Genomic DNA, 25718 nt, shown 5'->3' on the forward strand with positions numbered 1-25718 from the left:
TTGTTTGAGTTCTGTGTGTTATATTTGGTCTGCCTTTGAGTCTGTCTCTGTCTATGGTGTCACCCCATCTGTTTGTGAATCTGTCTGTTTAGTTCAATGTCTTGTCTGGTTCCATGTGTCTGAGTTTCCTGTTTTATTGTGAAGGTTTGTGTCGTATGTGAGTGTGCTCAGTTTACGTTTCCCCTGTCTCGTCAGCTGTGATTTCTCCCAGGTGTGTTCCCCTCCTGTCTCTCATCCCTTGATTACTGCCATCTGTGTATTTAAGCCCTGTGTTTCTCTGTGTCAGTGTCGCGTCGTACCCTCAACTAGCTGTGTGTTCTGCTTCTATGTTCCTAGTGTTTGGTCTCCTGCTCCAGTTTAGTGTTTCTTTCCAGTGTTTCAGTCCTTGGTTCCTCTGTTCTGACTTTTGGTTTTCTTTTGGTGAGTTTAGTTTGTACGAGGTTTTTCCCAGCAATAAAGCTGCGCCTTAAGTTTCACTTCCGTGTCTGAGTTCTGCATTTTGGGTCCACCACTCCTGCTTGCCTGCCACACAGCGATTCATGACAATGGCTAAAAACATCACTAATAGTGCGTTTTTTCTTACATTAAACACAAAATACCTTAGCCGAAGGAGGGAAGAGTATTACACTTGTAGTACAACACCAGCTACAGTTAAACTTGAGGTATGCAAAAATTTAGACTTCAGATGGGGGGGGGAATAAGCAAAGGAATAGGCAATAGAAAATGGTTTTTTCTGAGCGATCACTACAAACTTTCTCTCCCCTCCAACAGACTTTACGGCCAGACTGATTTGGCTACCATCTATACAAAATCCGATGCAGATGCAATGGACTTGAGGGAATATTATGCATGGGTCTGTTGGTCAAACAATAATTTTTTGGACTTGTTCAGGGGACAATGTCATCCAGATGAAAAAAGAACATGTGGTGCTGTTCATTCTGACAGTGGCAGGTATGTGAGATTGTTGTTGATAATTCTTGTTTAAAGACGTGTTAAAAAATACTTTTTGCATTTTTAGTAAATATTTACAAATAAGTTACAGCTTTTAGATTTACATTAATGGCTGTATTTGGACAAACTTTGAAAAATCTGTTATATGAAATTGGTGTGTGTGCTAACTTTAAAAGAGACTTTGAGAGAGTCTTCAGTTTTTGTTTTCTAGTAAGAAGTGGGTAATAAATAGAACCACTGGAAATTTTTTGCGTCACTACACGACCAATAAATCCTATAACACAGCTGAACACTTTGATTCATTTTTCTCAACCACTCCCTTTAGCTGAGAGAACCACAATCTGCTGCCAGTTAGCCACATTTCCTGACTTAGGCTGGAGAGCTGCAGTGTCTCCAGATACTTCAGATAACAGTGCGGCTCTTAAGTTTTAAATGCATCAGATTCTTTCATGTTGTATTGATTCTTTCTCTTGAAAGGGTTTATGGAGCTGAATGCGACAAAAAATTCTTCTTCATGTGTGAAGGTTCAACTGAACTTATAACTCAGCCAATGAAATTTGATGATGCCCATAAATACTGCGAGAAGAAAGGTGGTCTGCTAACTTCGTCAGACTATGACCAACTGAATTCATTATTTGGTGATCAGGACTTTCCCATCTGGATTGGACTCCAGAGAGATGGTAAAGACAAACACTCCTGTTACAGTTTTGTAAACTAAAATGTAGTTCCATAACTCGGTCACACATTTTTTTTACTTTGCTTTTTTTTCACAGTTTAAGTCAATATCAGTAGCTGAAAATATAATAGCTTGCAAAATCTTCATCCTTAAGCATGTCTTACAAGTGAGATTCATGATTGTTTAGTTTATGATAAATTATTAAGTACTATTGCTATTGGGGCGACCATGGCTCAGGGGGTTGGGAATTGCATCTGTAACCGGAAGGTCGCCGGTTCGATCCCTGGGCTCTCTGTCCTAGTCGTTGTGTCCTTGGGCAAGACACTTTACCCTACTTGCCTACTGGTGTTGGCCAGAGGGGCCGATGGCGCGATATGGCAGCCTCGCTTCTGTCAGTCTGCCCCAGGGCAGCTGTGGCTACAAACGGTAGCTTGCTTCCACCAGTGTATGAATGTGAGAGTGAATGAATAGTGGTATTGTAAAGCGCTATATAAAGCCAATCCATTATTACTAAGTAATCTGGTAATTAAGCTAAGTAACTTATTCAAATCTGTAGAGTTGGGCATTTTTTCCCTGCCCATTTTAGCCTTAAAGCAGGCGGTGGAACAGATTGATTACTTGAGAAACAGTAAACATATATTAACCTTATCTATGTGTGGAAAAAATTCATTGTGTTCTGCAGGGCAAACGTGGAAATGGAGTGCAGGCTTGTCAAACTACACAAACTGGGCACCGGATGAGCCAGATAACAGTAAAAACTGTGTCTCCATCTCGTCTCTCAGCAAAAACATGACTACCCAAGACTGCTCCTCTCGGTTTCCCTTCCTTTGCTACAGGGCTGGACAGGACAGGACAGGACAGGACAACCTAGTTCTCGTAGAGGAGGATAACCTAGTTCTCGTAGAGGAGAACAAAACCTGGGAGGAAGCACTGGAACATTGCAGAGCACTCAGTTCACCCACAAGCTACGACTTGGTCAGCATACAGCCTGAAGACTACGATTATGTAATGAAAAAGTTGGTGGAGGCCAATGCTGAAGAGGTGGGTTCAAATTCAGTGACTCATGCATGAAATGTTTACATGAGATTTGCGTTCATGTTGTTGGTTAGAATGAGAACATGCAGCCAACATCTAACCACTGAAGAATCAAATCAATCAGAATCAAAAGCGAAATCCATACAAGATATGTGTAGTGCAGAATAGTAACATATTCTGGCTATATGTATAAATGATTTACATGGCCATATTTAACCTTATTTGCAGTCTTTTGCCATTTATAACACTTTAATAGCATATTATGGAAAATGCTTTTTCAGCTGCAAGAGATTTTTATGTTGCATTGTGGCAACATAAAAATCTCAGTGGAATAATTGACTATGAATATATTATATATATGTATTTTCACTAGCTGCTTTCCCCCCCTAGGTGTGGACAGGTCTGCGTTTCCTGGCTGGTAAATGGCTGTGGGTGAATGGCGCAGATATGTTGTACTCTGACCTGCCCCTCTGCCCCCCAATGGTACAGCGCTGTGGAGTCTTATCCACAAACAGCACAGGCAGTATGGAGAACAGAGACTGTGCAGAGAGAAAATATTTTATGTGCTATAAGAAGTAGGGCCCTCAACATCTCTAAAATCATCACCATTAGGGTGGTCCCAAAAATAATTTACAAAATTTACAAAATTTACAAAAGACAAACCACTTGAATTTCCCAAATGCATACATTTGTGCTCAAGAGTTTACTTTGGCTTATCATGGGCATGAACGTCATGGTGTACTTTCTGTTTTAATGATTCATTTGAATTTTTTTATGGGATCATGGGATTGTACAGCATCCATCTTAGTGACTTTAAAAAAATAAAACATGGGTGCACAAGTTTGAATTTATTTTGGATTCTCTCTGATCTACATATGATCAAAATTATAGATAAATATTTGGTTAAATGACCCTAGCAAGCTGCAACTTGACCAGAAGGTTATGATGGTCATCAACAAGCTTCTGGCATAACTCTGGTTTTATATCTTCATTTTTTTTTCCAGAGGCTTAATATTATCCTGCTTTATCCCAAAACCCAGTTTTGATGTTTGGGATCATTGTCCCGTTTAAAGGTCCAATTATTTCAAATTTTTAACTGTAGCTGCAGTTTTATCTGTAAGTTGGAGAACTTGGAGGTAGTCCTTCATTATTCTAACATCTTTGCAATATATCAGCACCACTGAGATAAGAACGGCATTAGATCATGTTCGACAATTGGTATAATGTTCTTAAATTTGAAAGCCTCACTTTTACTCCGCCAAACATACATCTTCTCATTGTGACCAAATAAGCTTTTTCTGATCCAACCATAGAACTTTTTTCCCAAAGGTTTTTTTTCATCCATGTGGGATTTCAGCTGACTTTGAAGGTGTCAATTTTAGAACAGATTCTTCTTTCTCTCTTGGCGCACACTTAGTCCATGGCGGTGTAAAACTAGCTTCACTGTGGACAGTGATGCTGGTATTTCAGCAGTTTCCAGGTAATGGCAGGCTTTGGGGTAGTAACAGTAACACATTCCGAAAGAAGACCCAAAGTGAGTACATGTCTGAATAACTTGTGTGCAGTTGTTTAAACTGATGATCTTGGAATCTGCAGTTGTTTAGAAATGGTTCATTCCATCCAGCTTCTGGAATCAGTTGTGTTGTGACTTCATGTTGTGATTTCATGGTGTGCATTATATTTAATTCTTTTTTATTTATGTAGCACCAAATCACAAAAACAGGTACCTCAAGGCACTTTATATTGTAAGGTAAAGACACTATACAATAGTACAGAGATGCAGAGAAAAAAATACAGTAGAATGCCCCAGGTCGCCAGGCCGTTAAGTACACTGTACAAACTGTGGAAGGTACGTTTTTGTGTAAGATGTGCTTAAGCATCTGGTTTCACAAAACCATTCTTCGATCAATTCTCTTTCGCTTATCCTTCATCAGGGTCGCGGGGAGCTGGAGCCTATTCTATTGAGGCTAGATGTAGCACCCTACTGTAGGCCTTTCCACTGTTTAAACTAGAAGAACAAAAAAAAAAAGAATCGCATGAGCAGGGTTTAACTCCTTTGAATTTCAAATACAATTTTTTCTTGTCTGCAGCTCAGTGTGTTGTTTTATCCTGCACGCACCTGACATCACCTGATAAAATAAACCCGAAGAAGGATTTGCAAGAACAAGAGTTAACCCTATAGGCACTAAGACACAGGAAAAGAAAAACAGCACTGGCTTTAGAATTCAAATTCTAATTCTAATTTTATTTGTCACATACACAGTCATACACAGTACGATATGTAGTGAAATGCTTACACAACTGCTCGTGACCTAAAGAAAAAAGAAAAGGCTATGAAGATAGGAAATAAATATAAAAATTAAAAAGGGTAAATTTAACTAGGAAGGAATAAAATAAAATATATAAATTAAAGTTGAAAATAAAATAAAATAACTGTACAACAAAATACACAATACACAGTATAGAAATACATAAGAATGTATGAAGAAATATAAATATATATATACACAACAACAGCAGCTGTACAAGTATTAAATGGAAATGAAGGCCATGACACTTGACCCCAGTTGCTGTGAAGGGTCCCCATATCTCCGTGTCCCCGTCTGGTGTCTGCTCCCTTCTCTGCAAGAGACAGAAAGCCAACACCTCTCCTGCGCTGGCTCTCCTAACCTAATGTTGTTGACTTTGTTTATTCCAATCCTATGCTATGCCTATGTGTGTAAGCGTGCATGCATTTAACCCTCTGCACGTGAAGTCAATAGCTCCAATATATCAATCCGATCCGTTGTCGGATGAAGCTTTTGACCTTCATAGACTAAGTGCCAGCTCCTTATAAGCACATTTGCAATGTGTGTATAAAAATGAACAACAGACCTCAAAACAAATTGGGCATTCTTAATTCCAACTTAAGTGTAGTACTCAGTTTCTGATCATCTAATTATGCTTCTCACTGGTCCCCTAAATTGTCTAAAAACCTTTAATTTTGCCATACCTAAAATATTAAAACACAAACCAAATCATAGACCCCCTATATAGCTTTTGCCTTTATGAGCACACTTCAATAATGAGCAACAACCTGCAATCTGTACCAAAAATCTTCATGGTCACACCTGCAATTAAAGATCAAATGCACTTTATACCTGTTTTAATTCTTCCTTATATAGAACCTCCTCAGTTTCAGGTTAGTTGCGATTAGTCTCAATTAATCGTTCTAGTTGTATTTTGCAATTCAGCTAAAAAGCAAACCTGTTAAAGCAAACAGCTTATTTACAACCACCTGCAAATCATAAGAGTAATAAAAGATTCAGCACAACAGACAAGTATCATGTTCAGGATTTCTCTGATCATTAAATCACTATTATTGCCACAATTTGTTTTATTCACCCTTTGGGCAATGTTACTCCACTTGTGTATCCCTACCAAGAGCTCCCTAGTGGCCAGTTAGTGAGCTCTGTCAAACTGTCCCCAAATTAGTTATTTGTTATTATTACTTGTTTTCATGTCACTTGTCTGTTTTCTACTGCACCCTTCTCACGCATTCTTAACAAAGCAAAGCAAACATTAGCAGCACATTGACCGCAGTCAGGCATCCACATTCCAGAGGTGCTATAAAAAGATTTCCTGTCAGAGGAGGAGTGTAAATGTTAACGCTGCGCAGTTACCTCTGTAAGCAACACAAGACACAAAAATGGCATTTACAGGTTCACTCATCCTCGAATATTTTGTCATCCTTCTACTCCTGTAAAAAGAAACACACATAAATTCATCCACCCTTTTATCCTATCTAGGTGGAGGTGGTTAACCTTGAGTCATGGTCAAGTCTTGTCATCTTTTACCAGTCAGTCCGTTTGTTTTTATTTCCAGTCTTTCATCCATTCATTCTTCCATTCCTCCATTCTTTCTTTCTTTGCTGATTGTGGAAACCATCACCGCATTTATAAGCATCACTGTGAGGTCGCCGCCCCCCAGTTTAATTACCTGACGCCCAAAACCGCGTTTTTGCTACTCAATAAAAACCAAATTTTCCCTACACTACCGTGTGACTAGCTGGCATCCAGTCACTCAAATACACACCGTATTAACTTCAAAATAACCTCTTAACCTCTTAACTTCAAAATTCGCTCCCACAATAAACAACAATTAATTTAGACAGACCAATATTCCTTATTTCAAACTAATTACCCAAGATCACCACGGACAGAACAGAAGCCCCACTGAGTGAACATTTAATTTAGCTTAATTCCTCCAATTCAGCACCTTTGGACATTACTCAACAGGCGGTGCTTACCTCTCTTATTTCGGGGCCCATCACTCAGTCGGCCTCCTGGCCGTCCGTCTGACACCACTAGACCGTCAGCCAGGCTCCATTAGTCTCCCCCCAAACCGGGTTTTCGGCACCAGAAATGTCATGATTCGAGTTTTGAGGAGAAGACAAACGACTGCATGGTCTCAGTAGATGCCAGAATAGTGATCTTTATTACACACTTCTAAGACAGAAGCATGGGAAGACAAGCGTACAGCCACAGATCTCCGCCGGGCGGCGGCTCTCCATATCTTTTATATTATTCATGATGACGTCACACAGACCTTACTGGAAATGATATCAAGTCCCCACAATCCCAAAAGTCTTCCTTATATAGACATCAGATGGTACTTTTAGAGAAAAACAAGTGTGTGATCTGTTGTGCATTTTGTGAAACTGTGAGTCCACTAGAGAGGATGTCCTGAGACGACCTCCCTTTGTTACATAAGTCTGTATATATGTGCACGTTAGTGAGGCCTGACTACGTGCATAACTGAATGTAACAGTCCAGCTCGAGTGGAGTGGTGATGTTGCAACAGTTTAAGCAGAGAGAAAGTAAGCTGGTGGAGAATTACCTTGTAGCCGATTTACTAAGAAACTAAGAAACTGATAAACTGATGCAGACTAATGAAGTAATAATGAACTTACAACAGTGCATGTAAATGATATCAGTGAGATTAAAATAACATCCATTATCCTAACAACTCCTTTGAAACAATGTAAGACATTCAACATAATACAGGTCAATCCAACAGATCTAATGATTTTCACACTCTTCTAAGTCAGAGGTCTAATGCAAACTAAAACTACATACCATATTATAATGCAACTACTTTGATCTCATATATAAGGTAACATATGATAACAAATTAATCTCCACAACGGTAACTGTAACGGAATACAGTTACTCATATTTTGTATTTTAAATACGTAATGGCGGTACATGTATTCCGTTACTCCCCAACACTGTCCGTGTTAAGGACAGAATGAATGGGGCCATGTATCGTGAGATTTTGAGCCAAAACCTCCTTCCATCAGTGAGAACTTTGAAGATGAAACAAGGCTGGGTCTTCCAACATGACAATGATCCAAAACACACCGCCCGGGCAACAAAGGAGTGGCTCCGTAAGAAGCATTTGAAAGTCCTGGAGTGGCCTAGCCAGTCTCCAGACCTCAACCCCATAGAAAATCTGTGGCGGGAGTTGAAAGTCCGTGTTGCTCGGCGACAGCCCCAAAACATCACTCTTATAAACAGTACATTTGCATAATGTCTGTGAAGGTGCATAATGACTGAAACCAGCCCACTGAAGGAACAATGAGCTGGGAGGTCAGTTCCTTAATCTTAATTATGCAAATTCTCATGGCCATTGATCAACAACCACTGTCAAAGACCACTGACCTCCCAGCTCATTGTTCCCTCAGTGGGCTGGTTTCAGTCATTATACAAATGTACTGTTTATAAGATTGGGGAAACCTGCAGTCAGCTGAGACTGAAGAAGTCACTTGGATGAGTGACGAAACGTCTCTCCCACAAAACGCTACATCCAGATGAACAGAATCAACTTTTTGGAGATTTACTTTCCTGGATGATTGAGAATGCATCAAGACTTTTCTGAATCCTTTATCATCTGCAACTGAAAATAGTTGTGGATGATTACTATACCTTTCTAATGTGACGCTGTTGTCCCTGGCTTTCTTTCTCTGGCTCTCCCTCCTGCTCTGTTCCTGTGCTACTGCGAGTGTAACTACCGCCCCTCCACACAAGGCTCACATGTGGAGTGAAGCGGAAAAAAGTGCGAGAGAGAGGGTGAGAGAAAGAAAAATAAAAAACCCACGGCTCGCGTCATTCATGTCAAAGATCCGTCTCTAAGAGCCGTTTCGTTTGCGACCGACACATCACTATAGTACACTGTCATGGCATTTGGGATATGTAATGCACCTGCAATGTTCCAGAGGTTGGTGAATCTCCTCCGTAGTCCAGCCGTTAACCAACCTACACTGAAAAAAATATGTTGTTGGATTTACTTAATTCAATGGTGGACATTTGTTGCACACAGATGTTTTGCTTTGGCAGCAACTTAAACAATTGAGTTAAATTAACACAATTTATTCATGTTCAATAAACCTGTGCAATTTGTGTTGATAAAATGTGACTTAAACATGTTTTGATGAAGTAATTTGAGCTCTTGGAATATTTTAATCCTTCACAATTTTCTCACGTTATCCCAACACGATTCAATAACTTTTACCCAATACTACTTGGTCACTTAAATACTACATGTTATCTTCAAATTACATTTTGCTATTATATTCTAGTATCAAATACACAATTTTCAAATGGAGGCCTTATAACAGATTGTATTGTTCTCTTCCAAGATGGTTGCTGGCATCCACCAGTAACCTTTCAAAACAACATGTCTAATTTCACTGCAGTAGGTAAAGAATTAAACTGACATTACTCCTCTACTGAATCTATATAAATCAACAGTTAAATAATGTCAGTTCTTCCGTGTTCTCTGGAATCAATCGCAGCAAAGAAATTAGACTGTTTCTTTTGAAAAATGTTGGGAAAGAACAATACAAAACATTCTATTTAAGGCCTCTGACATCAAGATTCAGTTAAACAACAATTATAACTAAACAATTTGAGGTAATGTTAGTTTCCATTAACATTAAATTAGGTTACTGAATTGGCAAACACCTTCCTATTAACACTACCCATTTTACCCCAATAACTAAAGAAATTAGCACTTGCAGGTCAAAAACTTTATTCAAGAGACGCAAAAATAACATTGATACAGTGACTGTCAAAAATTACAGCACTGATCATACTGTGACATCTTGGTTCAAAACAGCACACTTAGAAATATTCAACGTTCTTTACTTCAACTGAATGAAACTGAAAATACCATTTCACACGACCCATATGGGATATTTAGACTGTATAACTGTTCACGCTACATCTCTTCACTAGTAAAAGAAAGAAAAAATACAAAGAGAAATTTAAAAATGCTGCCAAACAGACAAACAGAACTTGTACAGAGCAAAAGGAAAAACAAACAACAACAAAAAACAGCTCGTCCTCATGGCAGTTGCAGAGTATATAAAAATGAACCCTGCGATCCGTTCCTGGAATTGAGCTTCAAAAATGCAGCAGAACAAGTGTGAGATTTAAATGTCCTCTCACCTAGAGCTGGTCACCTCACATGCATAACAGTGAGCTTCGTTGCAGGAGCAGTTTTGTCTTAGTTGTGAGCTTTTCTTGAGAGCTGAGTTGCATCCAACTCCATTACCACCCATTGAATCACCTCAAAAGTGTAGCAGAGTTGTGATGGGTAACTCATGTTGAAGGAATAAAAAAGGTCCAAACAGCATGGCTACTGCAAAGGTCACGTTATCCAGATCTTGAAGAACAACATCAGAAAAGTCATTGCCTGGCGCATCTCTGGAGACAGATGTTCATTGTGGTTTTCTCAATCTGTGCAGTGGCCTCAGTCAAGTCCTGGTTAAACACAAAACATTTCTTTAAGATTCCTTTTTAAACTCATCTCTTTTGAATCTACCAGTTCTAATGTTAGAGTAATTTAAACCAATGCAAGCAACATAGTAAATAGCTATAGCCAAAGAGTGGCCTGCCATGCTGCCATTCATGGTCTAACAGAGTTTCTAAGAGAGGGTGAAAAACATAATAATTTCAAATGCTTTACATTAGTTTTTGTTAGAAAGACACCGGCCCATCAGAAATCCAGGCTATGTCACTCAGAAGATGTTAGAATTTAGACTTTCAGCCCCACAATTTGGTTAGCTGTTGGTCAGTTGGTCTTTTTTTTTTTTTTTTTTCAAACAAAAGCTAATGTAAATATTGGTGGGATTTTCCTTTGGTCATTAGAATGACAAATTTAAAGTTTTTTCACACTGATGTGACCCCTAATACAGGGGTGGGGGTGGGGCCTCAAGGGCCGGCGGCCGAGTTCACTACCAGGCCTCATGTGAACTTCAAATTATTAAAGAGGACTACTGGTCCTAACCAGTCCAATGAGGATCAAGTGGATAACTAAATGCATTTTTAAAGGTTGCAAATCCACAATCTACTCATAAAACACTCACCATGAACTCCTGCACCAAGATGTTGCAATTGTCTTTCACACAGATGCGGAGCACTTTGATGAGGGACTCCGAGCATTAATGTCATCCTTGACTATTATAACAAAGAAAACAGAGATTTGTGAACTTTTCAGTAGCACAGAAGAAAATGATCCCAGACAAAAACTCTTGACTTTTTAAACCAGTCAACATGCAACACCAGCATCTACAAAGCAATATCAAAAGTTCCTGTTTGACATCAACTTTATGGATATATAGTTTCCAGAACATTTATTTTTAAAAAAAGATAAATTTTTCTCAGTGGGCCAGTAAATGCATGACGAAAATTATGGCATCCTTTTAGTGGAATCATTACTCACAGGTAATAGTTGACTGTTTCAATGGATGTAGCATAAAAATCTTTTACTGACCTAATGCAATACATATACACTTTGTAGTTAAAGAATTTTAAAGTTCTTACTGTCATTATGGCAGCTACATCCTTTAGCTTTGTGCCCTGTTCCCCCGATCACTTTGCAAACACTTTCAGCAGACTGTCAGAGAGAAACTCAGCTCCGTCAGAAACCTTGACTGTAAAGGCATGGTTGGGATGCACTGGAATGCTGCATTTTATCTGAAATGACATAATTATTTTGAAATAACAGCAGGCACTGTGCTTGGTTAATCAGTAATGTTTTGTTGAATAAAAACTGTGTTTCCAGATCTTATGGGATTAAAAAAAATCCAAAGATGTTTGTTTCTGATTTGCAACCCAACAACCCACAAGTTACAACCTCATTTCAGTTCAAGTGTGCATTAATGCGAGTCCAGTAATCACCTTTCTGGCAATACATACAGGTATAAGTTAAACCTATGGCAGATTTTGGATTTCTCAGTTGTATTAATAGGGTGAGTATGCATGCACCTAATAATTATAAAAAACCCATTATAATTAAGTTACAGAAACGAAAATAGAATATACTTTCTTACCATAACACCTTGAACCCACAATCCATCAGCTGACTCCTGGTGAAATGCAGAATAGAGGTCGTCTCTCAATGTGCAGCAAAAAAAACAAAAACAAAAACAAAAGGACAGCAGGTGAGGCCAGGAGGGGTAGGGATGTAAGCTAGCATAATGCCGCTGATGATATTAGCTAAAGCTGTTCAATGTCCAAAATCTCACTAACACCATGGTGCAGTAAATACACAATGTAACTGAAGAGTCAGTTGGCAAATCTATTCACACAGAAAACCAAATTATGTTATGAGTGCCTCGTAATTAGGTTTAATGTGATATTACGGCTCTTGTGCCAAAGACAAATTCAAATGAAAAAGCGCCAATTCTTTGACAACAGATAAAACAGCAAATAAGCTAACGGCTCTTTTTTAGCATGTTACATGGCGACACTCTAGACGTTTAACTACATTTGGCTGAAATATGGTAAATATTAATTCAAAAAATCAAGACATACCAAAAACGTAGAGTTGGCTGCTCGACTTGACTGAGATGGATGCCTTTTTTAAACCACGATCCAAAGCCCGCGAGATGAAATCACGCGTGGTTTCACGAGATTTAACGTTGCTACCTTATTGACTTACTTCACCTGAACATGATATGAACAATTTAATACACCCTTTCTGCATATCATGTAGTTTTTACACTATATAGTTACATTTAACTTTAAAACATGAGGCAATTGTGTTAAATACATGCAAGATGCTTACATAAATCCAAGAGATGGCCAGTCCCTTTTTTTCAGTGTACTGAGTCCTAAGGTTGATTTCCTAGTGCCTGGTGAATGCCTTTGAAAGTGCAAAAGCCCTCCTATGCCACACTCCTGTGTTAACTGCACACGACTTGACGCGTCCATTCAAGTTAGAGGTTGATGCCAGTGCTGTTGGGGCTGGGGCAGTATTATTGCAAGAAGACTTGCAGGGATTGGACCATCCCATTTGTGACTTCTCCCGCAAGTTTAACAAGCATTAGGTAAATTACTCTGTCATTGAAAAGGAGACATTGGCCTTGTTGCTAGTTCTTCAGCACTTCCATGTGTACTTGGGGTCTGGCACATTACCTGTTGTAGTGTACACTGATCATAATCCACTTGTATTTCTTGCCCGAATGTTTAACCACAATCAACGACTCATGCGATGGGCCTTGCTGCTGCAAGAGTACAACTTGGAGATTCGGCATATAAAAGGATCAGAAAATGTACGAGCTGATGGTCTCTCCCGGTTGTGAGTATGACTTGTTTTGTTGTCTGTCACAAATATTGAAATCTGTGTATACAAAACGTAGTCTTTTATTTTAAGGGGAGGGGTGTTACGGCCCTGGGCCTTGGAGGAAGTGAGACCACCCTTTTGTTTATGCAAATCCAAGTGTGCTAGGACTCGTGGATGACTGGCTGCTGGGAGTCCTGTGCCATCCTTCTTTTATGAAGATCAAAGTGTGCCAGACCATGCGGACGATTGCCTGCCTGGAGATCCCATGACACTCCAAGACCAACTGACTGGCTGATTGTCTACACCTGTGAGTATAAAAAGGCTGAAGATTCTTCACACTGCGGGGAACTGCTGCTCTGAAGTGAACATGCAGTGTCTCCCTCGTCTGCCTAGCATTTGAACTGTGTTTGTAAACCCTGATATACAGCTGACCTTAGTTTTATTAGAGTCTTGTGTTTGCTGGCTCACCTTAGTTAACCCTTAGCTTTTATTCTTGCCTGTTCTTTTCTTTGTGTATTAATTGTTTGCCCGGTGGTCTGTTGAACAGCCCCATCAGTTTTCAGTTTAACGTTTGCAATAAAACCCCTTATTTTCTCTGATTTCGTGAGAGGGCTTGTGTATGTTTCTCCCCACCTGTCGCCTAGCAGAGGGGGTTGTAACAATGGGTTCAAATTGCTTTTAATAATACTAAAAGAAAGAGTGATATTAAAAGCAAATATTTAAGTACACTTTAAATAATAATCAGTTTTCTAAAATTCAGCACATGGATTGCCCCCATAAATTACAACTCTTACTGTTTTCTGCCACTACTTGTGGCCAAAGAGAAAGAAAAAACCCACAGTGCCACAGTAACCTGATCAGTGAGAAATACAACAGGTTGAAATAAATCAGAAACATTTTATTGTTAGGGTTCATGTCTAAAAGAAACCAGATCACAGAGCTATGATCTGGTTTCTTGGCCAATATTTTAGGTTGATGAGAGATGAGGGGAAATAGCAGTGTGTGTGTGAGAGAGAGAGAGTGTGTGTATGAGTGGGTGGTTGGGGAGGGGTGTTTTAAATTGAATGCAAACCTTTCTAAATCAATGCCTTTTAAACTAACCTGCCTTTTTCTACCCTGTAAGGTATCTGAAGGTTGCCCTGCAGATGAGTTCTTATTTTCCACTCTCTCCCTGTGGCAAATTTTTTGAATGCCTTATTCTATCATTACTCTGGAACAAAGACTTATTCTTGAGATGCCTTTTTTTTTCTTTCATCTCTGACAAGCTGGAGTAACATCAGACTTTCTTGGATTAACTGTTGAATGCTTCTTGTTGATGTCACTCACCTTGAATCCATTCCCTCATCTGTCTGGATCAGACCAGCAGTGGCTGGTTTCCTGCTCGTGACGGCGTCTTTATGGGGCAGCTGGCAACGTTTACTGCAGTGTGAAAGACTGATGAGGAGTTGGGGCCAGTAGTTGAGGACTGAGCTGCAACCTTAAGGCAAAACTCAGACGGAAATTCTCAGATTGTTTGGTGATGTTTGAGGAACTGTTAAAAAGCTAAAACAAACACCAACAAAATAAATCTGTATTTCACTTTGTTTAATTCCACCATGAACCAAATGCAAATGCTTGAAAGTGGTCAGAAAAATAGCACTATTCTAACTGGAACAAATCCTCTATAAGACACAGCCACACACACACACACACACACACACCGTTTTTTTTACATGCAGGCATTGCTTTCAATATGCCACTTTCTTTCGTCTTTCAGTGTCTCCTAATGGGTAGCTCAGAGTATGAAATTTTTATATTTCCCCTATAATGACTTTAAAGGTGCACTGTGGAGGAATTCTGGCCCCCTATTCTTTTCAGGACTGTTTTAACTGAAACACATTGCAGGGTTTTTGAGCAAGGTCATGCCAAATGATCCTATTGTCCTTTTGAAAAACCCAAGCGTGCTTGAGTTTCAGGGCATGAACTGACAGTTGATCTTTCTCTTTCAGGATGTTCTGGCAAGGAGCAGAATTCATGGTTACATCAATTACAAAGGAGCCCTAGCATGCTATAATCACCATGTCTGACTGTTGGTATGATGATCTTTTAATGAAACGCTGTGTTAGCTTCAAGTCAGCTCTAACAGGACTCAAATCTTTCAAAAAATTTCACCTTTTGTGTCATTAGTGCATTTAGCATCTTATCTTTGTCTACTCTCAGAATTTGTTTATGCTACTAGCTTAACCAGTAGCACTTATCACTTGCCCTAAGAACAACTTTGAGAATATGTAAGCAAATTTATCGTGGATCCATAATGGTACCGTAGCGGCATCTACTGACCTAACAAGGGATTACTTCATTACAGTGTGTGCATGGGTTGTGTGTTTAAAGACACAAGCCACATTATGCTTTGACTAATTTAATCACAAAGGAAAAACATGGGGAGAAAATCCTAAATCATTCTTGTCTGTTTAGTTAAATAAAAAGAAAGCTACACATCTAAATTGATCCCACTTTAGGGCAACTAAGCTCCCCTGCCTTGATTGAATTACGCCACAGTGATGACGACATTATTAGGGTTCTTCTTGTTCCATTGCACTTTTCTAAGAAAGAATGGTGTGCCAACAGAGTATCACACAATATTTTCAGACTAACCTTGTTATCACCTCCTCCTGGCTTGGTAGTGGTTCCACAATAAAAGCTACCCTGAGGTTTGTCACCTGTTTTTTTTTTAAATGTGAAGTCTCAGCACAAGCTAATGTCTGCAATACATTAACAGTAAATACATCTATGTTATGCTGATACATATTTAAGCTAAAATTCAAAGCATTATCTTAGAATCCTATAAATCCTGTAAATCCTGTAGTCTGTGTGAAGGCAATTTTTATTCAGTGTAAGATCACTACGTAAAAGGATAGTCATGAAATACAGTGAATGACTGTTGAAGGAATATGACAATAAAGACAGGGTTTAGTTTCATGAAAATACAAGGGATGCTAACTTTGTTACTTTAGTCTAACTCTGAAAAATACAATGGAATTTAAAGCTTTAAGTGAGACTAATCAACTGTTTAAAGAAATGATGATTGCCATGAAGAAAGCTTGAAGTACACAGTTACTGTAGCAGCACTGCATGTGTTGGGTTTTACTGCTCTAAAACTAAAACTCTTCCTTTGGGGAAATACTGGAAACAGTGTCGAAGCTGGCGGTCGGGGTGGTGTCTCTGTCCACCACCATCAACCTCATACTGAGTCGTACAAGAGTTAGGCTGAGTTAAGTGCTGTGGGAGTGTTGCTGTGGTAACGGTTCTGTGGAGTGTTTGTGAGTGTTTCAAGCTCCTACGGGATTCAGGGGGCGGGCAAGTAAGAAACTGTGTGTGTGTGTGTGTGTGTGTGTGTGTGTGTGTGTGTGTGTGTGTGTGTGTGTGTGTGTGTGTGTGTGTGGTTATGTATGTATGTGTGTAAATGAGTGCTGGCTGGAAATGCCTGGGTGACCTAATGCACATCTGTGTTGTTGGAATGATAGACAGAGAGCGTTTAAAAGTCTCCTCCGTGCAGAGGAGCAGAACAGCAACTTTAATCGAGGCATTAAAAAAGTCTAATTTAGAACAAAACATCAAGCAAACAAACAAGCAGTGTGTTATCGGGCCCCAATGCTCTGACACTGGGGATGTGACTAAGGTTATCGTGCCCCCTCCACCAGCAGCTCATGTTCTAAGCTGCCATATCTTATTAATAAACCTGCAGAATAGTAACCAGATCCAACCAACTCATTAGTTCTTCAGCCTCATTCTCAAGCTGTTCTACAGTTTCTCAATGCCAGAAAGAGCTTTATCTCTGAGTTGAAGTTTTACTTATTTCATCTCACTTATCTAGTGTGTTTATTATTCTTATCCAGCTCTTTCCTATTATCATACTATTCATTTTACTTTCAGAAATGTAATTAAAAAGCACCAAGTCCCATTATAGGAAAAAGTAGTTCAGTATTCTTACACCTTAATCCTTCCAGGTCTTGCATTATTTTTAAATCTGTTGCTTTGAAGTTTTGAAATGGTAGTCCACAACCATTTGTTTGTTTGTTTTTACACACAGCAGGTCTATCAGTCTCACAGTCCAAAACCACCCAACCAAAGGGTCTAGGTCAGGGACACAATTTTTGACTTTGTTTTGTATCAGGATGCATTTTACCTCAAGTTGGTAAAAATAGATCTGTAGCTGGAATAGGTTCCATCTGCCCCGAGACGCTGAAACATATAAGAAGAAGAGGATGGATGGATGGCTTATTATGAATCAGTTTCATAATCTACAGACTTCCACTACAGCAAATGTGGTGGCAGAATTATGATGTCCACTAAAAGACATACATTTGTTAAAAAAAATAAATAAATTGTGAAAAGCCACATTAGTTATTTCAAATTCGAATGGTGATTCAGATTGCCTTATTCATGTGCTTCAAATTTAAGCAATTGACAGACCAATCTCTAAACTTTCTCTAGTTAAAAAAAATCTTGAAAGAGTAGTTTGCCATCGCCAGTGTGTGAATGTGTGTGTGAATGGGTGAATAACTGAATGTAGTGTGAAGCGCTTTGGGGTCCTTAGGGATTAGAAAAGCGCTATACAAATGCAGGCCATTTACCATTTACCATTTAGTTGTAAAACAGCAAAGTGGCTGTCTGCAGAGGAATGGTTTCTTTGCAGAATTTCAGTCAGGATTAAAAATTCATTACAGAAACAGCGCTTATGACAGTTACTAATGACCTACTAATGTTTGCTGACAGTGAACTCATCTCTGTGATTATTCTCATAGACCAGCGTTTTATACTATTGACCACAATGTTTCATTACAGAGATTAGAACACATTGTACATATTATTTGTATTGGGCTGTAGAGCTTTGAATCATTTCTATCTAATAGGGTCCAATTTGTTCATGTAAATGGGGATTCTTATTCATACACTAAGGTTGATTATGGAGTTCTACAGGGATCTGTGCTAGGTCTAATTCTAATTAAATTTATATTATGCATGCTTCCCCTGTGCAGTATCACTCAGTGGCTTTTAGTATAGTATACATTTTCATTGCTGCCCAAATGATACACAGCTGTATCTTTCCATGAAGCCAGATGACACATGCCAGTTCGTTAAACTGCTGAAATGTCTTGATTACATAAAGACCTGGATGACCTCTAATTTCCTGCTTGTGAATTCAGATAAAACTGAGGTTCTTGTACCCAAAAATCTTAGAAACATAGTGTCTAATCAAATATTTATCCTGGTTATCTTGACCTGCGGTAACACTGTAAGGAATTGAGTTATTTTTGACCAGGACATGTTCTTCAGTGCCCATATTAAACAAACAAACAAAAATATTGGTAAAATTGTCCTGTCTCAGAATGATACTGAAAAACTAGTTCATACATTTATTACTTCTATGCTTAACTATTGTAATTTATTATTTTATTTTCAGGTTGTTCTAAAGGTCACTGAAAAGCCTTCAGCTAGAGCAAGAGTATTGACAGAGTCTAGAAACAGAGAGCATAGTCCGCCAATACTGGCCTCTCCCTGTTAAATCTGAATTGGATTTAAAATCCTTCCCATCACATACAAGCTCATGAATAATCAGGCCCCACATTATCTTAAAGACCTCATATTCCCATTTCATTCAAATAGTATATGTTTCACTTCACTCTCAGACTGGTTTACTTGGCTCCAAGGGTATATAAAAGTACAATTGGAGGCAGAGTTGGGATTTCCAGTTAGGATTCCAGAGACAGACAACTTCTCTACTTTTAAGATTTGGCCTAAAACTTTCCTTCTTGACAAACTATATAGTTAGTTCTGGATCAGGGGATCTTGATTCCTCCCTTAGTTAAGCTACAATAGGTTTAAGGCTGCTGGAGACTTCCCATGATACATTAAGTGTTTCTTCTTCACTCAGATTTTTATCACTATGTGTTTACACACCACTTTGCACTTAGTTACTATTAATCTCTGGCTCTCTTCCACAGCATATCTGTTGTTCTGTCTCCCTCACTCCCTTATTGTATGAACTACCTATACTATAAAGTGCCTTTAGGTGACTGTTGTTGTAATTTCGGAACTAAACTGAACTGAATAGAAAATCACTGTCCAGATAAATCCTTAGCTGTCGAGTGGTAAGGGTTGCTTTGAGAAAACTCAGTGAAAGCCAAGCAGTGACGTTGATGTGTTGCTTTGATTTACAACAGCTGGTTTTGTAATGGCCCTCCTAATCATCCATTAAACATGAACATTTTCAGTATGCACTTATGCTTCTTTTTGTTACAAGTCAGGGAAGGTTTTTGTTTTGCTTTTTTATTTTTTTATTTTATTTTTTTTTTTGAGACTTTGACCTTTGAACTAAGATTACTTTGACAGCCCTACCCTCCTGTCTATGCTTTCTACCAATGAGAGATTAGACATGACAGCCAGCAGTGCCAGTGGTGCAAAAACATCATTATAGTCCCTAGCAAATTCTTAACTCACATATATTTTTATATACTGCATTTAAACTGAGAACTTAAAATGTAATTGATAAATAAAACAACAATTCAATCTTATCAAATCCAAAATATACACAAATGTCCTTAAAACTGACAGGTTCCGAGCTCTGACTGAGCTACTCTCACTGGTGTTAAGCAGTTCCAGGCAGGACTGTGAGCACTAAAGATCACAGAGACATTTCCAGTTGTTTTTGCTGTGCTACATGAAAGAGAACAGAAAAGTGACAGCTCATCAATTACCAAAAGTCAACATGACCTTTAACCTTTAGAACACATGCTGAAGGAATCTGTTAAAAAGTGTGATACCAGTGCTTTTTAGTCTGTTTCACTTGCAGTGGCTGACATAAATGACTTAGCAGCTCAGGCTCTGTGGATTTTGAATGAGAGATATTGACTGGTAACGAGTGTTTGAATATTCTCAGGTAATGTAAAGAAAATGTACTTTTTCATTAGAAAACAACATAGGAAGTATAAATTTGTGCATTATTAACAGTCTGAAGTGTTACTAAATGAATATAAGTAATAATTAAATGAAAGAAAACACAGAGTTACATGCATATAGTATTGTTACCAGTTCAGTGTTATGATATCATCTCACTTTCCCCCTTGGGAAAGTCACATGACATTTGTTAGGGCAAGAGGAGGTGGAGGGGGTTAAAGTGCCTCAATGAAAACCACATGGGGGGAGGAGAGACCTGAGACCAGAAAGAGAGGGGAGGGGGGGAGACAGAAATAGAGAGAGGCCCACTTGAGCTAGTAAGATAAAAGAAAAAAGCTGTAAAGAAGGTCTAAGAGTACACCAAACTCAGAAGCAGGACTGAATCCAGGACCACGGACCAGGAGCGGCCCAGTTCACCATGTCAGACTCCATCAGAAGAAGAAGCTCCAGCAGGCAGCTTCTGCAGAACCTCATCAGGTCAGTGGGAAATGTTTTTTGGTCACAGATTCTTCACCTGCACAATAAAATGAGTAGATACATAATGACACATCAGCCAAAACAGTAGAAGAATGCAAATGCATATTTAAATGCTAGCGATAAACTTAAGATAAGTGCATATCTAGCAGATATTAAAAACCTATGAGTACAGCTAAAATTTCGATCAGCCATACTTTGAAGCAAGATACATTTTTGAACGTGCAATATTTGTAATACATCTTATATTATGATCATATGACCATATTGTTTGTAACCAAGCGTCATCTATATTGGCTGTAATATACAAATTGAAAAACTGTAAAAATGAAGAGATGAACTGATTACAGCAGAAAAGCAGCATGGCTTTTTTATGTTTCGATTTCAACTTAGTCCTTTCTACTTTATCTTTAATATGCAATTGTATGCATGCAGGTCTCATGGTTTAAATTATGTCCTTGAAGATGGGTGATGTGGGTTTTTTGAAAATCAAGACATTTCATCCTCATGACTTCAGCATTACAATGGAGTACTTGGCAAATAACATGAAGCTGTGACTGTTTTTTCAAATGATGTGAGTGAAAAGCTTATAACAAAGCAGTCCAGTATCTCTGTTTTGTACTTACATGTCACCTCACCCCTGTTTAGGTTTATTGCAACCAGTTTGCACCACATTTATCTGAATCGTATTTCACATCCTACTGAAATTGTGTATACTTCTAAACCAGAAATGTGGTAACGGAGAAATTAAAATGTATAGTTTAGTAGTTTTAGTGTTAAACAAAATAAGACAGAAAATAAGTATTTTTCTAAAGAAAACGTAAAGAAGTGTCTTCTGCTGACTAGTTGTTAACCACTGTTTTGGAGCATGACCTGACAAGTTACCAAGAATTAAATAGAAGTTTGTAAAATGAGTTCTAAACAGTTTCTGCAGCTCCTCCTTTAAAACAATGGAGGTAATTGCTCAATTTAAGTTACTTTTATCATCACAATGATTTTTAATTCAACCAGCCATTTGTTGCTTTCTGTTCTCTATTTGCCTAATTTGGCCATTTACAGCAATCTGCTCTAATTTTTCACCTCTAATAGGCACAGGACCCTGAATCAGTGATACAATCATTGTCTCTGTATTTCTTGTATTTCTTGTTTCCTCCATGAGTGCTGGAGCATTGCTATGTGACTATACTCAAAATGACATTAGGCTGAGTTCAATGGCTTCCTTTATAGCTGCAACTTTCTTAATGTCTATGACATCATCTGGCTGACTCCTGAACCCCCTCCTGCTCTACTACGTACACACATACACGCACACACACACACAAAGAAAATCCTGTTCTGCAGGCCTGCATTGCCTCATTGTGTAAATGGTGGAAAAAATTATGCTAATCAGACAGACATCCTCTGTAATTTTATGGTTATTAACATTGTGTTAAATACCCCAGCAGACCCCAAGGATACCGTGTAGTTCAGACCACTCTGCAGAGACAATACATTGTCTGAGCATGTGAAGAAAATGCAACAATACAAAACTGTGCTTTTTGGCAGATCACACAAACAGTTTCACACTGCCAGACTGATTTGTTATTGCATCTAAAAGCAGTCGTGTAGAATGCAACAAGTCAGCAGACAAGCCAGCTGTTGGTCAGTTCTTTGTCCACTGTTTTGTGTGCATAGATTAAGTGCTGCTGATGTTATACCACACGTTGCATGGATTGATTGTGTAGGTCATCCACCAGTCAAAACATTGGTGAATCCATCCCTGACTCAGTATCCTCCAACAACAGTTGCCCCAACAGTTACCCCAGTGGACCATATGGGACTATGTGTGTGCGTGAATGTTATAAAGCACCGTATGAATGTGTGTGATTGGTGAATGAGATTTCTAGTAAGAAAATACTTTGAGTGCTCAAATAAGTACAAAGGCATGACATTTGCCAGTATTAACATTTGACAGAAACCATAAAGTTCAACTCACCTTAAACAAAGTGATGTGACTCTATAAACCTCACCACACAAATATGCAGTTTATACAGCCGCAATACTGCCTAATCAACTTCCAGAGAGGTACATAATTATTATTTACTCAAAGGAAGCAATTACTTAAGGACATAGTGTCAGTGGGATGTCATCTAATTTTAGATCACATCACAAACCATAAAAATTAAAGACTATGTGAGAGTACTATATTTACAGTTTGGCCAACATATGTAAAATTGCAATTATTTCATGCGTTAATTTACATTTTTACAGGAATTGATAAGACTACATTTGCCTTTGCACAGAAATAATAATTCAGCAAGCATGATCAACTAATTCTGAAATTTAACCTGACACAGTTTTTTATACCACTTCCTAAACATAGCTTTTAGATAAGCAAACAGTGTGTGTGTTAGGAAGCAGGTAGGCTGTCCTTGAGGCAACAAATTATGCTAAATAGATAACAGGCTATCATTTTCCAAAAGGCTCCAAAACATTTGCATAGCCCACTCAAAAAGTTGACTCTGTTCTTCTGGATGTTGCGTTTCCAGTGTGAGAAACATTAGGTCACTTCATTTAGTGACTTCTTCTGGAGAAGAGTTCTAGACTCCTACATGTTTAATCTGTTCAGGTTAGCAGTTCAGCTGCCATTTTTGTTTTTGGAGCCAGAAGTTTATGTAACAAATCTGGATGAGAGGTTAACAGTTGTCAGAAAATGCTAGTTAGCTTGTTGCCATCGTGTATTCAAAAACCGCATAGGTGCTAATTAGTTATAAGCAACATCCAATCAAAAATACTTTAGTTTCTGAGTGCATTGTACCTCACAATAGGTCATATTATTTGTCAGATAATTTCATTCAAAATGCTCCAAAAGACACCAACAGAAACATCAAACATCAGCGAGCAAATAGCCAACACATATGGACATATAAAGATTTCATGCTTCTTCCCCTTGTTACATTTCATGCAGTAGTGATGAGGTCCAGACAATCAAACCTGATCTCCAATTGACCCATCACCACCCACTCTCTCTCTCCCCATAGCCTGACTGCGAAGCCAAAACAGCCCTGTCACACATCAAATCAGATTACAGCAAACTTAAGACAGACTTGACAACATGACTCCTACTACATCTCTAGTGAGTACAATCTTATGTAGGTCACTTTCCCACATAACAACCACAGCATGTTTGACTTAGAACTTATGGTCAGCGTCCTCACTAAAAGTCTTAAGCAATGAGATTTTCTTCAGTTGCTTATTAAAAACTTTCACAAAGATTTTATCCACAGAAGAGCTGATTTATATTTAAGCCTTTTGCATTGCACTGCACTGGCAAATTTTCTGCATGTTTTATGTATTCCTTCAGTTAGAACCAACAAGATCACACTTTTGCCTTTCTTTGTTCCTGCTGTTCTTCTACAGTTTTATGAAACGTCAGAAAAAAATATTTCAAAATGAGACACTAAAAATAAAGTAATGTATTTTGAAGCTTTTTGACTGCTGGCATGGGCCAGCAGTGATTATATGTGGACAAGAGTCAAGAATGATAAGTTAGCAGCTAATGCTAGCTTTAATAGCAAACTAAATCCATAAACTAGATAATATCCCTTTTTAAAAATAATAATAATAAAAATCTGACAAACAAACGAAACCAATTATTTGCACCAGGATGTAAATGTGATATTTAATGTTATGTAGTCATATTTTAACATAGCGTTGAATCGACTACCTCACTATTAAACTTACACCCATCATTTATTTTGATGCTTTTTTTCTTTGGTGCAGTTTTCTACCAATGCATACGGTTCAAACAGATTGATCACAGACTAACAATTTCCAAAACAAGTTAGTGTGGAATAAATTCGATGTGATATATAGGTGATATGTATCATTCATCAAGCTAATCATGTAATGATGTGTATACTATACTACAACATGGACATTAGCATTACCATCCCATTCCAGAGAAAGAAATCAAAGCTGAATAGTTGAATGTTTACACACAGTGCTAAAACTTAATCATTTATTGTCTTCTTTTTTTTTTAATGCTTCCAGGGTGTTTATTTTAAGCCCAACGTCTCTTGTTGCATGCCAGAAATAAAGAATATGCAACAATGTTGTTATGTTTCCAAACAGAAGCAATTAAAGTGATGAATTCACTGCCATTGTGGCTGTTAAAACTGTATCCAAATTGTAATGAGCTGACATTTTCCTTCAAAACAATGACATCACACTCCAAAGACCCTTTCTGTACACAATAGAAAGTCCAGAGATTTAGGTGATGTCAAACTCCCAGCCAATCAGATGAATAAATATTTCCGAGGTTTTGCTCATTCCAATTTCCAGACAAGACTTTATCCAGACCTCGAGTTGTATGACAAGATGGAGCATTAAGGTCTCTCTCTGTCCTTCTCCTCCATATCTTGACCTCCTCCTCCACCTCCTCACTCTCCTTCTCTCTGTTTTTCTCTCGAGATTGAAATTAAGTGAAAAAGCACGGCAGCTGGCTCAAACTCCACCAGATGTTCTTGGACAATAAAAGGAGTTATTGTTATCAGGTCACACCCACTGGAAGCTAAAACCAATCGGGCAAATGAACTAATGCGCTTTTGATGGGAAAGAACTCGTTCTTTCCAGTGAATTTTAAATTATGTGTGAAAAACTCATCATGCATAGACTTTTCCATAGGTTCATTTCAACATTGTACCAGATAAATAGCAAATGTGCATAACATAGATCTGGGTGCCAGCGTGGCTGCTCGATGCTAATAAGGTCAGTTCAGTTTTTCATTTCTTACAACTTTCAATCCTCACTATATCATCCTGGGTTTGGCCTCTTAGACTAAATTAAAGGAAATTTTAGTTCAGTGACATCTTTGTAGCACCCTGTGTACAAAGCAAGTTCCCAAAAGATTTTTTTCCCCGAGTTCTAAGAGCATCCACAGAGCCCCAACTTCATTTCAATTCAACAGCTTTGGGATGAGTTGGAGCAATGCAGGCATTATTGCTCAACATCAGCGCTCTCATGGAAATACTGAATCAAAACACTGGCTTTCAGA

The 25718-nt window shown here is 38.5% G+C and overlaps 2 protein-coding genes across 2 annotated transcripts in view; both read left to right on the top strand.

The window, feature by feature from the left end:
- The first annotated feature begins 1501 nt into the window (after window positions 1–1501).
- LOC146640123 (secretory phospholipase A2 receptor-like) lies at window positions 1502–3241 on the top strand. Its single transcript, XM_085350960.1, has 4 exons — window positions 1502–1631; window positions 2310–2464; window positions 2513–2668; window positions 3053–3241. The coding sequence occupies exons 1-4, from the start codon at window positions 1502–1504 to the stop codon at window positions 3239–3241; spliced, it is 630 nt and encodes a 209-aa protein (XP_085207086.1).
- Window positions 3242–20540: 17299 nt separating this feature from the next.
- lsp1b (lymphocyte specific protein 1 b) overlaps window positions 20541–25718 on the top strand; it is a 59766-nt gene continuing 54588 nt past the window's right edge. The window contains exon 1 of the mRNA XM_085350102.1: window positions 20541–20686. Coding sequence (XP_085206228.1) covers window positions 20628–20686 — 59 coding nt within the window. The 5' untranslated portion in view covers window positions 20541–20627. The remainder of the gene's footprint in view (window positions 20687–25718) is intronic.

The sequence above is a fragment of the Diplotaxodon limnothrissa genome, linkage group LG1 (assembly GCF_057381915.1).
Source record: "Diplotaxodon limnothrissa isolate DT_005_m linkage group LG1, D_limnothrissa_male_GT1.1, whole genome shotgun sequence".
In the NCBI taxonomy this organism is placed as follows: Eukaryota; Metazoa; Chordata; class Actinopteri; order Cichliformes; family Cichlidae; genus Diplotaxodon; species Diplotaxodon limnothrissa.

Excerpts from the sequence above, each read along its gene's own strand:
- LOC146640123 (XM_085350960.1), top strand. The coding sequence starts at position 1,502 with ATGAAATTTGATGATGCCCATAAATACTGCGAGAAGAAAGGTGGTCTG. Across the intron at positions 1,632-2,309 it reads GATTGGACTCCAGAGAGATG|GGCAAACGTGGAAATGGAGT; the intron begins GTAAAGACAAAC and ends TGTGTTCTGCAG. Across the intron at positions 2,669-3,052 it reads TGGAGGCCAATGCTGAAGAG|GTGTGGACAGGTCTGCGTTT; the intron begins GTGGGTTCAAAT and ends TTCCCCCCCTAG.